The sequence below is a fragment of the Motacilla alba genome, chromosome 1A (assembly GCF_015832195.1).
Source record: "Motacilla alba alba isolate MOTALB_02 chromosome 1A, Motacilla_alba_V1.0_pri, whole genome shotgun sequence".
NCBI classification, from domain to species: Eukaryota; Metazoa; Chordata; class Aves; order Passeriformes; family Motacillidae; genus Motacilla; species Motacilla alba.
The window spans coordinates 61737714-61754789 of record NC_052031.1 but is presented as its reverse complement, the minus strand read 5'-3'; the positions used below and the strand labels follow the sequence as shown (position 1 = coordinate 61754789).

At 51.3% G+C, this 17076-nt stretch overlaps 1 protein-coding gene across 2 annotated transcripts in view; it reads left to right on the top strand.

Annotated features, from left to right (window-relative positions):
* Nucleotides 1–453: 453 nt before the first annotated feature.
* The window catches only part of HIPK2 (homeodomain interacting protein kinase 2), a 126506-nt gene continuing 109883 nt past the window's right edge, over nucleotides 454–17076 (top strand). For both annotated transcript variants that reach the window (XM_038155490.1, XM_038155489.1), the window contains exon 1: nucleotides 454–756. In XM_038155490.1, the coding sequence (XP_038011418.1) occupies nucleotides 738–756 (19 nt within the window). In that variant the 5' untranslated portion in view covers nucleotides 454–737. The remainder of the gene's footprint in view (nucleotides 757–17076) is intronic.

Below are 17076 nucleotides of genomic sequence, written 5' to 3'. Positions count from 1 at the left end.
ACTGTTCCTTTTTTCTCCTGATTGAAATGTGTTGTTAAACAAGATCCCACATAATCTCAGCAGAGGGTTTCTCTCGCTCGCTCCCGCTCCTTCTGGGAAGCCGCGATCGGTGCCATCGGCGCTTGATTATTTGCAAACTCCCTTCGCTGCTTTTTTTTTTTTCCTCCTTTTTTTTTTCCTCCTCTCCGTCTCGGTCTCCGTCTCCCTCTCTCTCCCTCCGTCTCTCTCTCCCTTTCTCTCACCCCCAGTGCAACTTTTGCAGGCGCCCCGGTAGACGCAGCCATGCCGCGCTGAGAGCGGGGGCACGGCGCCAGCCCCCCTCCTTCCCTCCCTCCCTCTCCTTTCCTCCCTCCCTCTCTCCTTCCCTCCCTCCCTCTCTCCCTCCCTCCCTCCCTCCCTCCCCAGCGCCGCCGTCCCGAGCCGGGGGGGCCCCGCCGCCCGCCGCCCCTGCCCGGCCCCGCGCCTCGCCCCGGCCCGGCCCGGCCCGGCCCGGCCCGGCGCCGCCGCCCCCCGCCCGCTCGCCCGCCCGCCCCGGCCGCGTCGGAGGGCCGGCAGCGGGGCTGGATGTGCCCGGCTCCCCCCGCGCTGAGGTGGGCAGCGATGCAGAAGGCAGGCGGCAGCTTCGCCTCCGCCGAGAGACACCCGCTCAAGATGGCAGATGTGTGTTGAGTTTGGGGGGCTGCGATCTCGCGTCGTTCGTGGCGGCGTTGCCATGAATAACAGGCGTCCTTGCACCGATGGCCCCCATGTACGAAGGTAAGCCCCGGCCCGGCCCGCCCCGCCGGCACCCCTGGCCCGGCCGCAGCGGGGGAGGGAGGGGGGAGCAGGGGGTCCCCGGCCGCCCGCCCGCGGTTCGCCGTGCCCCCGGCCGATGTTGCGGGGAGGCGGCGGGGCACCATCGCCCTGCCCGGCGCCCGGCGGGAGCGGGGCGAGGCGCGGATCGCCCCCCGGCTCTGCCGGTCCCCGGCCCCGCGGTCCCGGGCGCTCGGTCCCCGGCGGGGGGCGGTGGGTGAAGTCCGTGCCGGTGCCGAGCAGAACAATGAGGTGGACGGAGCTTGCCTTGCGCCTCCGTGTGTGTGTGTGTCTATGTGCGTGTGTGTGTGTGCCTGCTGCCTGCCTGCCCCTCGCCGCAGTTCGCATTCCCAGGACCGGCTACCCCTCTCCGTTCGCCGGTTTCCCAGGAGTTCCCCCCGCCGTGGCTCCTCTCCTCCGAGGCGCGGGGACTCCGCGGGCAGCGGCGGCGGCGGACGGGGCTGCTGGAGCCTGCTGTCAGCTCCTCTGGCTTCTGCTTCAGTCCAGCCCGGGCTGCGGCGAGAAGCCCAAGTACCCCAACTTAGTTTCTTTCAGGTTAAAAAAATCACAATAATTATATATATTCATTTATATATTTGCGTGTGTGTGTATACGGCTGTGTGCGTTAGATCGATGTGTAGTACGGGGTGTCTGTTCAAAAAGAAAAATTCAGAGATGTATCGAGGTTAATTTAAATCCCCTCGCGACGCATTTACCCTTCCCCGTCACCCCTCCCGGCTCGGCGCTGCCCGGGGAGCGTTACATAAAGCGGAGGGACATCCCCCGGCGGCCGCGCCATCCCGCCCGGGGGCCGCTCGGTCCGTGGCGGCGGAGACCCGGGCGCGGAGGGGGGCGGGGGGGCGGCACGGGGACACGGTACTTTCCTCCCCATGGCGAGGCCGGTAAAACTTATCTGAGGAGGAAATCGAGCCCGGGCTGCGGCGCCCGCGCGGAGGGCGCTCGGCGGGCGGTGTAAAGTTACCGGCGGCCCGCCGGGTTATTTCTGGGCAGCCCCGGGCTCACCCGCTGTTCGGAGTTCGGACCCCGCCGGAGGCGGGCAGACAAAGAGGAGCATTTTCGTTAGCGCAGAGACCACAGCCGGCTCTCCCCGCGCTCGCCGCGGCCGGGCACGGGGCGGCCGGAGAGCGGGGCGGCGGGCAGCCGGGGCCGCGCCGGTGCCGGTGCCGGCGGAGGGGCCGCGGCGGGCCCGGGGTGCCGGTCGAGGCCGGCCCGCCGGCGGCGCCCTCTGGTGGCCGCGTCGCGCCGCCGAGCGGCCCCGGCCCCCGGCCGGGCAGCCCCCCCTCCGCTCCCCGCCCCGCGCCCGGGCCGCCCCGGCGCCTCCCCGGCAGCGGGGCCCCGCCGCGGGAGGGGGGAGCCCGCCGCCGCCGCCGGCCCCCGCCGCGGCGCGGCGCGGAGCTCGCAGCCCGGGCGCGTACCTGCCCGGCCCCCGCCCGACGGCCCCCCGGGGCCGGGCCTTACCCCCCCGCGGTGTGACCGGCCCGGTGAGGCTTGGCCGGCATCGCACCGACGGCCGCGGAGCCCCCCCGGCCCCTCCCGGGCGGGCGCCGCCGGCCGGGGGGGTCATGCGGCGATTGCTCTGAAGTTCGCTCCTCGCCGGGCCGCATCCGGCGGCGGTGCGGGGCGGTGCGGGGCGGTGCGGAGCGGTGCGGAGCCCCTCGGGGAGCGGCGGCGCCCGGCGGGTCCGCAGCAGCCGGGGCGGAGGGGCCGCGGGGCCTGCGGTCAGCCCGGCCGCGCTCCCCTTCCCGGCGCGCCGCAGTGGGCGAGCGCCGGCACGGCCGCCTCCCCGGAGCCGGGCAGGGCAGCGGAGGGGAGGAAAGCGGAGAGGAGAAGAGGCCTCGGCCGCTGTCGGGGCGAGCAGGGCGCCGGCTTCTTCCTGAGGAGGGGGCGGCGGTGCTGCACCGGAGCGTGCGGTGGAAGTTTAGCGGTTCCTTAGAGCATCCTAACTTCAGCTGCGCCCCTGCTTCTGCCTGACTGGAAAAAGAGAGCAGACGGGAAAAAATACCCTGAAAGTGACCCGTAGAAACAAATTCCCCGCAGCAGATACGGACGGGTCTGCGGCCAGGCTCTGCAGCATGCCTTAAGCCTCAAAATAGGTGAATATCCTAAATGGCAGGAGCCAGAGATAGCGTAAAGGCCGATAGAAATTGTTTTATCTCTGTTGTGTTGCTGTATGCTTGCGGATTAAATTGCTGCTGAATGGCTTCGAGGGAGGTGGAGGAGGGGTTAATGATTGTTTTTCGCCTCCTAGTTGCCATGAGAGGTCCTTAGAATTCCCTGCAATATCGCAGTGCATAGATAAAAACTTACTTATCGCAGAGGATGCAATTTCCTCCTTGGAGGGAGGCAAGGTCTGCCATCCTCCCTGCGAGCCTCACGTTATGTGCATAAGCAGTTCGGTCTGTAGCCCTCCTCTGGAGCATCAGGTAGAGTCAGGCCACTGAGGAGAGCACAGGAACCGAGGGCTTGGACCAGCCCTGCGACGGGCAGGCACGGCTCTGCTCCTGCCCTCGGCCGAGCTGTCTCGGGTGGCACCCATGCACGCCCACCGCCACCACCGCAAGGCAGGCGAGGGGAGGTGAAACCCTATCCCCGCCGTACTGATTTCAGAACATAGGCTCTTAGACAGAAAAAGCACCCTGGGAGGAAATGTGACACCTCAAAGGCCTTATGAAGTGGTTCCAGTAGAAATTGAAGTGAGTGGTAACATAGAGCACACGCTGAAAGTCACCCAGCATTCTTGACGTGCAGGTGAGGGTGGTGTGTGCTTGTGCAGAGCAGCTGGCTTAAATACCATTTCTGGGAAGCAGAATGGTGCCTCACCTGATATTAATAGGCGAGGCATGATAAATAAGTGACTATCTGGTGTGAAATCCTCTCCCACTCACACTGTGCCAGGAGAATTTTCCCATTTGTTTTGAAGAATTTGGAGGTTTTGCTCTTATCTTCTCCTCTCCTTCTCCTCATCTCTTTTTCTTTTTTTTTCTTTTTTTTTTTTTTCCTGGGAGGTGGAGAACTTAGCAGTAAAATGAAGGACATAAAAATATAACAAGTGAAACAAAACAGAAGTAACACTGCTGTGCAATGTTTGACCTGGTTTTTAGTTTCGTTTGTGAGCTGTACAAGGAAATGAGTTGAGTTTCAAAGCAGACCTCATCAGGTGTAATCCTACATGGCCTCTGCTCCAGACTTGGGGCAAACTAGTGGCTGCCATCCTTCTGAGCACCAGAGATGTGGCTTCATCAGGAGTGGCTGTACTGGCTTGGTACAGAGGAGCTGAATGGCTTGAGCCAGGCAAGAATCTGGTTCTCCGGACCCTCTTCTAGGTGGTGTTACTCTCACCTGTGCACTCACCTTGTGACATTTCCTACTGTGCAGAGAGCAGAGCCAGGCTCTATGGCCCCGGGGAGACCCCAGTTTAAGGGGGGATCTGCCAGACACCACAGGCTGTGGGTGGATTTTTGCCTGGGACGGGTGTCTCCAGCGATTTCCTTGGCGTCTCGTACCTGGCATCCTTCACAATTGCATAAAGAGAGGTATTTATGTGTATTAACCTTTATTTTCTAAACAATGATTGCCTCTGTTTTGGTTTTGTTCCTCTTCTCTTAGCTTCTTACTTATTCTTGACAACTTTGTTGCAATTCAGGGTGTATTTTTAGCAGCCTCATCGGTAGTTTTCTATGTGGGTGGCTCATGGAATTAATCTGGGTAATATTTGTAAATTGCACCTCGCCACCGGTGCGGCTGCTAGAGCTGAGCACAGGCAGGGACCTGCCTGCACGCTATCCTTGTCACACGCGGGGCCGGGAAAGCCGGAAAATCTGACCCTGTACTCCTTGTGGATCAGATCCCACTTAATGCTAGAAACAGGCCAGCCCTGCTGGGTTTCGAATGCATCCTTAAATCTCACCAAAGCACACAAAACTTGCTCATCAGGGAGGTGGCCCCAGTGAGGCGGAGTAAAGGTCTTTACCCCAAAGTTCAAGCAGGGAGATGATAACTCAGAGAGGCTTCCTGTTTATGAAATAATAACCAGAACTAAAGCTATGTCAGTGCTGGGACTAAAAGCCTAAGTTTTTATTTGCTCAGGATATGGCTATAGCCAGGATAACAGGAAGCCCCCTCCAGTTAAAATTATTGTTCTTATCATGCTGCTGTGTCTAGTGATTAAACAAGTTTGCTATGTAATGGGTGAAAAATGCTGTTTTATTTTCAGAAGGGGAAAGAGCATTGCTGGGACTAGGGGCTGGGGTGAGCGGACAAAGAGGCAAGCTCAATTACTCACCACAATCATCAGCCCTTGGACTCTGTGCAGTGCATTCCTCTTTGTGGCTGTGACAGGTGGGGAAGACCCCGTTGGCTTCAGCTGGACACCTCAGCTGACCTGAGAAGTGAAATAAATTTCATTTTTCCATCACTAGGTTTCCCCATTTGCTCAGAGGTTGTTATTTACTGCCCAGTTTTACGTGGCACTCTGAGACCACTGGATTTGGTTTCATCCAAACAGGATAAGAGTTGCCTGTGCTTGATGTTTAGTGTAGGTTCTTCTCCTGATGGGGAACAGCCTAGAGACCTCCTTGATGCCTGTGAGGCTTTTGAATTTAAGCTCAGCCCTGGGAAGTTAGACTGTGTATTTGGAGATAGGTAATGGACCTGGGTGGCTAAATGAATAAGGCCCGATTTTGGCCACATCTCAGCAGTAGTGCATTAAAGTATGTGAATATTTGGTCAGGACAGTTGGGAAGTCAAATCATGACAGGATTGGTGACCTGGGCCTGGAAGTAAATCCCTGTCCTGATTGTGGACCTCACCAAGTGGGTCCCAGGTGATGGTGTTAGAGCTGTCCTGCCAGATGGTGAGGTCAAGGAAGTGCAGTCACCTTCTGCTCAGACCAGGCTAAGACACCAGTACAAGGCAGATGAGACAGCTTCTTCTAGCTGCAGCACTCACGGCAACTGTGATAGTGCTGCCCACGGGCAAGATCCCTGAGAAGAGTCTGCAGAGGCATTCAGTGGTCAGCTTACAGCTGTTAGGGTGTCCCCATCCCCGTGTCTGTAGTGAACAGTAGGCTAAGACTGGTTTGCTGTTTTTTTTTTTTAAGGTTTGACGCTTTTCCTCTCTGATCCCAATTTAAGAAGATATTTTCAGGTCTGTGCCTAAATTTAAGCTCACAGACAGTGCTGCTGACTTCATTAGGATTGTTTATGTCTTTAAAGCTGGCCGCATGCTGAAGTACCTTTCTGACTCATGGCCTCTATAGCTTAATCACTCCATTTATAAAATGAGGTTGTTTCCTCACCCTTACTAGGAAATCTCTGCCCTCTGAATGTGAAATATTATTTATAGGTCTTTCTCTTACTTTTGGGAGGATAATTGGTCGATAACAAGAAGTGAGAATTAAACATTGTTTAGGGAAAAGGTTGTTTCCTGAGCTGTTTACATACCCTAATGTGGACCAAGGTAATTAACTAGAAGCCTTCTCTTTTGAAACTGTTTCCCCTAGCAGTACAGAATTCACCTTTTCCTTTCAAAATAAACACAAATGATAATTTCACTCCAGACATGGCATTTAGCAATTTGTTTGTCATGTAGGAAGAGTAGAGGCATGTTACTGCTACCTTTCATTTAGAGCGTGGGATGCCCCTGATTACTGCCTCATTTGGCCTTATCAGCAAACTGAGGTCCATCCTCAGGAAAGCACAAGTGCCTCTTTTTTGGGACCACTCCTGAATTCAGGTAGCCTTCAGAATCGGGTAATTTTGATGGCAAAACCACGTCTACTAAGACTTGCCCACGCGTGTGAGTGGAGGAGCAGCCTCTGTCTCCATAGGCCAGCAAAGGCATTTCCACATCTCAAAATGCCTGGGAAAATCCACAGTCGGGACTAAATTAAAAAGCTGTCTGTGCCATCAGGATTTGTTTATCAAATGGAAGTAACAATAAGCTGTAATAGTGTGTATTTGTACAATGCTGTATATGTTCAAGGTGCTGTATAAAGAGTGGCTGTCTGATCAGGTCACTGACAGAATGATGCCAAAGAACAGTCTTTTGCTTACTCACAGGACATGTGCAGAATAGCCAAAGGGAAGCATCTTCGAGAAGTGAACCCCTTGAGCTGCTCTTGAGCTAGATTCTGATACAGATCAGCAACAGTGTCAGTGAAACCCAGGGAGCTACACAAGGGGAAGCAGGTTAGCCTGTCTGTGTCATGTTCTGGAGCGAGAAGGAGTTTTATGCTGGGTGAAGGATGCCATAGTTTGCTCCCTTGGTTTTCTTCAGCATCACCCCTGAGTGGGACATAGGTTTGGAGAAGCTGAAGCTCACTCTATTTACACGTTGTTCTCTGTCCCGCTCACCTTCCAGGGCCTGTGCTGATGTCTGTCTCTGGAAGTACCAAGTAAGAGCAGTCACATACAGCTCCTTCCCTGAAAGGCAGGAAAGGTCACCCCACAAGGCATTGGTATTTGCCAGAGATACTTGGGAAACCATGAAGGGCAGCTGCCTTCTCCGTTCTTTATAGATTTCAATCCATAAAGGTGCTACCAAGACCTGGAAAAATGGTGTTACCTGGCAGAACCCTGCAGGCTAACATCTCCTTTGGTCCTGAAGGTTGGGCTCTGGACTATGCTGAAATGCCAAAGAAACTTACCTCTCACCAAAATCATTTAAATAATAGGAAATGGGCAAAGGAAAGATTTTTTTAAAGTGTTGTAAAGCAGAATACCAAATGCCTGTCCAGCATGTTTTTTAACAGGCTTGCCCAGCATATTCCCCATGTATGGACAGTCCACAGCATGTCCAGGCTGTCATCGTTGCCCTTTGCTTTGTCACTTAAAAGATTTTACCCCCTCTGTAACTCCTCTCTGCTTTGCTTGCTCTGATTCATTGTCCTTTTAACTGTGGGTGTAGGAAAACTATTCCTTTGTCATTGTCATATCCCTCCTTTGTGTTCCTTAGGCTAAATCATATCTTGAACACATTCTTCAGCTCTTTCTCTTGTATCTTTTCCCCTTCAGCTCTGACCATTCTCCTGGTTCTCTGTGCTCCCTTCAGCTGGTCCATCTCTCTCTTGAATGGCAATGCTAGAGCACAGTGCTGTATTTGGGTCCTGTGCTGGTCAAGGAGAGCAGAAGTGTTCCTTTGTGTCTGTTACAGTCAGTGCTCCTATTTGGCTTAACTTCTGCATTGTAGCATTGTTCACCTCTGTGCAGCTTGTGATGTGCTGTGGCTCACAGATCCTGTCCAAGAACTCTGATGCCTCATGAACCATTTTCTATTCTATATGGGTGGAGGTAGACTTTCCTACCTAAGTGTTTAATTTTTGATCTGTCCCATTTGAATGTCATCCTGTACCCTTCAATTTGTCTTGATTGTTTTGAATTATCTCATTCCCCCGATTTTGCAATCCTGCTTGATGTCACCTGCCAATTTAAAAAGCACAATCTCTGTTTATTCACTGATGTAAGCTTTGTTGTCAGTTCTGCAGTCCCAAATATAAAGTACAGAAGAAAAGAAATGGTTTCATATAAACCCAAAAGAGAACCTTGCCCATAAAATATAGAAGAAACTGGAAAACACACACAACACTTGGCATTGTTTTCATACCTATTCTTTTACTCTACTTTGGTGCTTTTAAGGTGTTCCTAATAACAGTTGTATTTGCTGTGCCAAGCAAAAGTAGAACCTTACTGTACTAGGCATGACATTGACGTGAAGGGGTAGATAGTTACCACCCCAAAGGATTTGCATTTCATATAGATGCAGACACAGGAGGGTGCTTCATACAAATTGTCAGGACTCTTTCAGGAGAGGAAATCAGAATGTGTGGGTTTTCCACAACATTTGTGACAGAGGTTGCTCTGGGAAAGGAAAGGGTGGGCTGAAGATTGAGAAGAAGTCACTAGGTCATGAAGAGGAGGAGAGAGACATGTGGGGAACAAAGATGTGGGCAAGTGACTGTAACAGAATAGAGGGAGATGATCCCTGAGATCTTCAGGGGCTGAGGCTGTCACAGCCAAAGCTGGCAGGAACGGAAAATAAGTGAATTGCTGAAGATCCCATATTGGACTGTTTCTGCAGTTTCCCTACTGACCTCAGTCTCTCCCACTCTCTTCAGACTTCAGTCTCTCCCAGTTTTTCCCCCCTGGTGTTGTCTCTAGCATCTTTGGAAAAGAAGGTGAATGAGGACAGCAGACATTACCTATATCCTAGTGCTCACAGGCAGAACAGAGAGTCTGTCTGGGGATTCCCCATCTGGAGCTGACACCAGAGGCAAAACTGATGCTGTGGCATTCGCTTAAAATCTCTGATCCTGCTCACCATGCTCAGGAAACTCTGGTAGGACAGAGATTATCTGAAACACCAGCACTTTTCACTGATCTGAGATCCTTGTGGTTTCCTCCTTCTCTGCCATTGCTCTTCCCATGACAACAGTGTCTATGTAGGACAAATCTGATGTGCCATCCTTCTTCCTCCTCCCCATCAGGCAAATTCATGTTGAATTTTCCCTCAGCCTGCACATGATGTATTTAAGGACATATGTGACTGCCCCACCCTCTCTGTCATCATGGCTGCTCTACTCTCACTATCAGTCAGGGTGGCCAAAAAAAGTTGCGAGCGTGGAGACCCAGTCATCAGCACCTGAGCTCATGGGTCAGAGCCACATGTGCATCCTCCTGCACGTGGGTGTGCATGGCACATCTCAAGCATGTGAGGCTCAGCACACTGTTCTCTCTAGTAGCGTGTCAGGTATGTCAGTATGTTTGGCAGTGAGTCTGTAACGTTGGGTGTAAGTCTTTCTCTTGGGTGAAGAGAGCGAGAACAGCTCTTTTTTGCTTATCGTTAGGGGTCAGGTTGTTTGTTTGCTACTGGATGTGATCCAGTGGATTCAGTGTGTCTTTGCACAGAGAGGAAGCAGCAGAGAGGAAGCAGTCTAGGAGGTTCCTGGAGTGTGTGGAAGATAACTTCCTGGCACAGCTGGTGAGTGAGCCGCCAAAGGGAGGCTCCCTGCTGGGCCTGTGTTACACAAACCAAGAAGGATTTGTGGGTGATGTGGAGTTTAGAAGCTGCTTTGGGTGCAGTGGTTGGTTTTCAATGCTCAAAAAGTGAGGAGGGGGCTCAGCAGAAGGGCTACCTTGGACTTCTGACCAGGGCAGACTCTGGCCTGTTTAGGAGACAGATTGATAGAGTCCCTTGGGACAGACCTGAGTGACAAAGGAGTCCAGGAAGGCTGGATGTTCTCCAAGAACAAATTTTAAAGGCACAGGAGCACTACAAGAAAGACATTGAAGTGCTGGTGTGTGTCCAGAGAAGGGCAACAAAGTTGCTGAAGGATCTTTTGTGCAAGACTTAGGAGGAGCAGCTGAGAGAGATGGGTTTGTTTAGCATGCAGGAAAGGAGGCTCAGGGGAGACCTTATCTTTCTCTACCACCACCTGAAAGGAGGTTGTAATGAGATGGGGGGCAGCCTCTTTCCACAGGTAACAAGTGACAGGACAGGAGGAAACGGCCTCAAGTTGTACCAGGGAAAATATAGATTGGATGTTATGAAAAATTTCCTTATGGAAAGGGTTTGTCAAGCACTGGAACAGGCTGCCCAGGGAAGTGGTGGTATTTAAAAATCTCTGGAGGTATTTAAAAGATGTAAAGATGTGGTTCTAGGGACAGAGTTAGTTGTGCACTTGGCAGTGTTTGGTTAACTGTTGGTCTCATTGATCTTAGAGGTCTTTTTCGACCTAAGGAATTCTATGGTTCTGCTTATTTTTGCTTGAGGACATGAGGGTTTTTTCTAGTTACAGGTTGTAGAGGCATACACAGGTTGGGGAATAGCCAGCAAGCTCCCTAACTATTGGCTGCATTGATGGGGTGCTACACCTTGGGAGGGAATGTTACAGCAGGTGATGGAGCAGCTTGGAGACTGGAGACTTGGACTCTAGCAGCAATACTCAGAGAATATCCAGTCCCAGAAAACTTGCTGAACATTTCAAAGAAAGTTTGCTCTTTTTTTTTTTTTTTCAGGAAGGTCCTTTAGTTTGCCCAGACTATTTTTACTTCTAGGCAAAGTTTGTAAGCATTCTTTATTTTTAAAGTGTGGTTTATATTCTGCTCTTGTCTGCAACAACTCCAGCACGTCAATGTATTTATCTTTTCCTTGTTAACACTTACCATTCCTGGAACATCTCCTGCTCAGCAGCTGTTTGTAGGTGGCTTTTTTTTGCTCTCCCATCATCTTGTACCTTCCCTTCCTGTTCAAGGCATCTATAAACCTCTTGTAGTGACATCATAGCTGTTTCCATAGCAACAGATTATGATACTAGAACAGAGGATAATATCAAACAGGAGGAGGAAGAGATAAATTATGGTGTTTGTGTGCGTGTGTCTGAGGGCTTGATTATATTCCTACATCTCTTCCAAGGATGTTGTCTGCCTAGCTTCTTCTCTGTTTATCTTACATGCCTTTTAAAGGTTAGGAAAATGTGAAGAAAAAAAAGATCTGGAGGTCAGAACAATACAGACGCATATTTTTGATGGTCTCTGTGTAAACCTAGTAGGCTGAGATTTATTTTTTTACCTCTGGTAGCTCTCCTGTGTCGCCTGGGAGTAGTCTGGAGAAAACTTAGAGGCACAACAATTCCCTGGTATGGCTCCACTTTTACTTTAATTACCAATTATTCATAGCCACTAGCAGCTGGGATACGAAGTAAAGGATCTCTGTGCTGCAAATATTCCAAAAAATGGACAACTGTGACATGGCATTGCTCCAGAGAACACACAACTGTATTTGAGAAGGGGTGTGACAGGTGCTCTAATCGGCCAGAGGTGGCATGGGGAGAAGAGGGACAAGTACCCAGAAGGATATTAGGGGGACTGTGATCTCTAGACTGTTTCAGCCTGCCCAGAGAGAGGTCTGAGCCTCATCCCAGGGTCAGCTTTTCACAGTGGTGTTTGTGGAAGAGCTGTGCTAGGATGGGTTGTGGGCTGGTTTTTGACCATCTGTGTGGTTCTTCCATGGCTTTGGGCTATCCCTCTGTCAGGAGCTGACAGCAGCAGGATTGCAGAAGGGTGAGTGCCCATATTGCTCCATATGTATGATGGCAGGAAGGCTGTTTGCTTAAAGCAATAGGCTGGAAGAGAAGAATATCCAGCTAAAATACATGGTGTTTTATTTTCTCCTAGGCAGCATTTAGTGTTGACAAATTCCACGTAGATTGGCAAGGATTTTCAGCAGGTCTCTGGTTTACCACCAAATAGTGGTAATTTCCAGCCATCATTCCTACTTTCCTATTTAGATGTTAGACTTCAAAAACTGGAGAAAAAAATTCCAAGAAAACCGTCTTTGATATCCTCATAGCTCCGTGTGTGTGTGCAACCTTTAATCTTCCTCTTGTGGCAGAATTTCTGGAGAGCTTAATAGCCATTACTAGTCCTTAAAATACCTGGAGTAGAGTCGTCTCTAACTGGAAAATCTCTGGTGACACACTTGAGCTCCTTAACATTGACGAACAGAATTGATCCCACGTTGAGGCACCGTGGTGCCCCAGGGAGGAGGGAAGTGGAGGGATCTGAGCACAGCAGTGCCAGGTGATGTGTCAGCTTACCTTGGCAAGCCAGCTGGCTGTGTCAGTGTGTGATGGTGTTCTCCCCGTTGTGGGAATTCACCACGCGACGAGCCCTGGGTCAGCAGCGGAGCAGTGCTGGGATGAGGTGATGCCCGTCCTCCGGCTCCCAATGTGTCAGTGCACAGGAGCTTTCTGGTAGCTGGGCAGGCTGCTGGTGTGCTTGGTGGTGATGCAGAGTGAAGTTTTTGGTCGAGCTTAGCGTCGCCAGGATGGAGAGAAGGTGGCAGATCACGCAAATTGCCTGAGTCACTCAAACTCTGCAAGGCCATCAGGAGTTAGACTGTACAGAAGGCATAAGAGCACACAAGACCTTGGCAGGAATCAGTAGTTCAGTCACCTTAATGGAAGCTTATTGGGAGCCAGTAGAGACCACAGAGGACTGGTTGGGTGTGCTTCCCCTGCAAGCACCCCCATGGCACGCTAGGCCCAGCTTCAGAACAGGCTGACATTGTCCTGTGGGGAACACGCTGCCACAATCAGGCCTCAGGGTGATGTAGGTTACGGAAGTGGCAACAAGGTCCTTTGTGGAGAGACGAGAGATCACAACCTTTTCTGTGAAACCGAATTAAAACAAAAAGACAGCTCTTGGCTACAGCCAGTTTGTGGATAGCATGGAAAAACCAAAGACTCATAAATCCACCAAGTCTACAAAGAAACTGGGGATCACATTTTTTCATGACTACAATAAAAAATTTCTTTATCTCTTCTAGCACAACCGGTGGCACCACCAGAAACCTGCCTTCCCACCTAACTTCCGCTCTTCATTCTTTCAACAGCAGAATATGTGGGTATTTAGCAAGTAAAGATAAGAAACAGGTTGCAACCCCCTTTTTAAAATAGCTGCACCACCTGGAAAGGACATGTGAGACCCAGACACAAGCATATCCCATTGATGATGACAGTACTTCTCTTGCAGTGTCATTTTCCTGTCGCTTATCTGAGGCTGTGAGCACCTGTGCAATGAAAGTGCACCTTGCAGAAGTCTGTGCTGCCTGAAAGCACGTGCGAGTCAGCAGGGACAGCAGGTGCTGTTCTTGAGCAGTGTATGCAAGAGCACAGGTGGAAGAATGTCTGTGTGTATGTGTGTGTCTGTGGGACTCCTTCCATGTTTGTAGGCACCTCTAGGAGCGTACACATGTGTTTGGTGTGGCTTCATCCCCTTTGTCTACGGAAGACGGCACGGGCCTGATTCTCCTTAGCGCTGTTAGACCATTTTTCTAACAAATTGTATTTGTGGCAGGGCTCTTTTCCACTGCAGTGAATGAAGAAGGGAGATTTATTATAAATATAAATTAGGCTTTGTGTGTGTTTGTGAGCTGTCACAGCCTGTGCAGGAGAAAACATAAACAAGGTGAATGCAGGGTGTTTATGTGGAGTGATGCTGTGGCAGTGTATGTGTTGGCAGGAGTGCTGTCTGCAGTCTCTGCATAAGGGCTTGTGTTGCCAGTGTGAGTGTGGAAGACTGTAAATCACAGTGTGTTCGGGAGGGGACACTGCCACTGCCATTGCCACTGCCAAAGGCAGGAAGAGATTTTTTTTTAAGCAGTGTGACTTTTCAGGCTGAACAAAAGGGTTACTAGAAATCCAAGCTTGAGAAAAATATCATTCGAGACATTCCGACGGAGAATTATCTGTAATCCACATCCACCAGCTCATCTCTGTCCTGATGCAGGACAGCTGCATGGCAGGCATCTTTTATGCATCTTCTCCTAGTGCCAGGTGGCCCAGCTGGACCAGTTCTTGGATATGTCTTCAGCTCTGCTAATGCGTCTCAGGTCTGTCTCTGTATCCTCAGTTATCCGGGACTTCAGCCAGGGGTGGGATGTAACTGGGGTCTGTATGCAAATACAGTATCCCCTGAGGAATCTGTATTCCTTCAGATGTGTTTACTGTATCACTCACAATGTATCTAATGTAGGTGAGACTACCTCCATAAAGGAGCTGTATCTTTTCCAGTATCTCTGCCAGTGGGCGCCTGAATCCTGGCTTTGTGTACGCTCAACCATGAACTCAAGATACAGAGTGTGGAGTTCCCCTCTTCAGGACTAGGCTTGGCTTAAAAGTTATTTCATGTTCCTCTAAAATCACTGCTGTTTCCCAGAGGAGCACTTGAGTCATTACCAATCCTTGCATTTCCTCTCAGCCAGGAAGGGCTGAAGGGGTTTCAGGAAGAGGATGCTTTACGAGGAGACGTCTGCTTTCCCTTGCCATGCCCTGTTGCAAACAGACACAGAGACTCCTGCCAAAAAGCTGCTGCCTGTAGAAAATAAAGTGCAGGGGGAAAAGAAGATGGGATGTGAGTGAATGGCTGGAGAGGGCATGATTTCAGGTGGGGATGCCTGGTGCTTTTCACACCATGTACAATAAAGCAGATGCTTGTGGCAGCACTGATGGTGAGCTGGGAAGTGTGTTTCCTAGCCACAGTTGTTACCTGGCATCACTGGAGCAAGTTGCAGGTCATAGTTTTCCATTTGGGTTTTGTTCTGATTGGTACTCCTGTCCTTCTTGCCTTCTTGTTATTGCAGGGCTTGTGAAGAAGATGGGGCTCTTATTCTCCTGGGGTGTTTTGTGTCCTTCCTCCTGTTCCTGGCAGCTTCTTCCCCTGTGCCACCCCCTCCCCAGCCCAGCCCTGTCATATTCAGCTGTCCTTGCTGGAAGGTGACCAGCTGGAAGGTGACCAGCTGAGGTGCTCGTGGCCGAGGACGCAGTGTGCCGTGTATCGAGGACATGCTGACTTCACGTGGGAACTCAGTGCTGCATGTCAGGCATCCCAGCCCATGGGCTGGAAGGGTTGTGGTCACCCTGTGGTCACCCTGGGGCTCAAGGTGCGCCATGGGGGGCCAGCAGAGATGTGGAGGAAGAAGAGCACAGGCTTTGTCACAGAGGTAAAACATTCAGTGGTTACCACAAAATGCTTGCTGAAAAGATGAGTATTGGGAATTATTTGTCTACCTGAGGCAAGGGAAGCAGAAGCTTGTCCTGGTGATCTCAGCCCTCCTGTTTTACCCTCCAGGGACGTGGGAAAGGCTGCAGGGTTTAAGGTGCTCCCCATCCCCTGCTCCGAGTGTCTGGGGGGATGGACTGCCTGCCAGGCTGCCTGCAGGGCTCTCATCCTCTTTTCAGTGGGAAGTGGCAACCCAGCAGCACATGAGAGCTGTGAAATCCAACCCTGTGTTGGGACAGGCTGCACTTAAGCCCCGTGTAAGCCCTAATTTGAAGGCTTAAAGGGAGCTGAAGTGTGACACTGAATGCTGTGGCTAAGCTTCACCCTTCCTGAGCCACAACAGCCTCTCAGGAGGGGAACCAAGGGGCAGGACAGCCTCTGCCTTCCCAGCTGGGCCAGGAACCTTCAGCGGAACTTGGTTCCAGCAGAAGTGTTGGATTTGGTTGGGTTTTAAATTATAAATGTGATAAACCGTGGCTGGCAGTTCTGACTGCTGTGGCTTGCACTGTATGCCCAAAGAAGCTGTTGCAGTAATAGGCCTGTTCTGGCAGTCCAGCAGGTCTGCGTCTGTCTAGGTATGATCATCCCTATAGTTCTGCCCCTGATAACTGCTTTTCATCACTCCAGCCTGGTCACTGCTTCTCTTTGCAGGCTGGTAGCAGGTAACAGCACCCCTTTGCCAGGCTCCTAAAGGCCACATAGCCATTGTGGTGTCCTCTGTCACAGTACTACCCCCTCCCCTCCCTTCCCTCTCATGCTTGCTCCCCTTCTCCTCACACTTGCTGTCTGCAAAGGGACCTCTTCTGTCTGGTGGCCCTCGGGGGGATGTGTGGCTCCCCATGCTGCTGGGGTGGATGAGTTGCCCAGCACAAGGTTAGTCACAGCAGGCTGATGAGGCTCACTGCTTCATCCTTTTGGATTTGCAGCTATGGTGCTTGTTTATTTATTTGTGCCAAGTATTGCTGCTTTCACTTAGGGTCACTTCAGCAAGGCATGTCTTCATTTATTTCAGAGTCTGGTCACTGCTCAAAGCACAGCCGTAGTTTTGAGAAAGCCACAGAGAGTGCAATGCTACACATGGGCTTGGAGGGGGATTTTGACAAGGGGCAAATCTCTGTCCATATAGTTCCTAAAGGTGGTGGCCCCCAGCATCGTGCCTGCTGTACTGCTGGGAAGCACAAATGTGCATCTGTGTGTCCATACACACCAGTGTCTGCACGTGTCCCTGGGGGTGTCCTGTGACACAATGTCCACCCTCCTCTCCCAGCCACGGCTGTGGGACTTTGGCCAGTACACCAGAGAAAATATCACTGGTGTTTTTCAACCTCTACAAGAAAACAGATTGTTTTTAAGTCAAAGCTAAGACTGTAGCACTTGCTGGAGGCTGGAAGGTAACTGTAAATCCTGGGTCTCATTTGCACAAACACATTTGGTTCCAATCCTTAAGGGCATTTTCCCTTCCTCTGCTTATGCCTGTGTTTCAGAAACATGTAAATTTTGAATTTTGTTTGGATTTGTTTTTTTCAAAACACTGCAAAATGTAGGAGGGGGGCTTTTAAATTACATTTGGCGCAGAAGGGATAAGGAGTATTCTGGATGCTCCACTGGGTAGGAATCCGTGGATGGTTGTCATTTAGGCTCTGTCAGTGGGAAATGCTGAAGAGACTGGATACACCAGGAGAGTAGTAGGGATATTTGCAGCCAC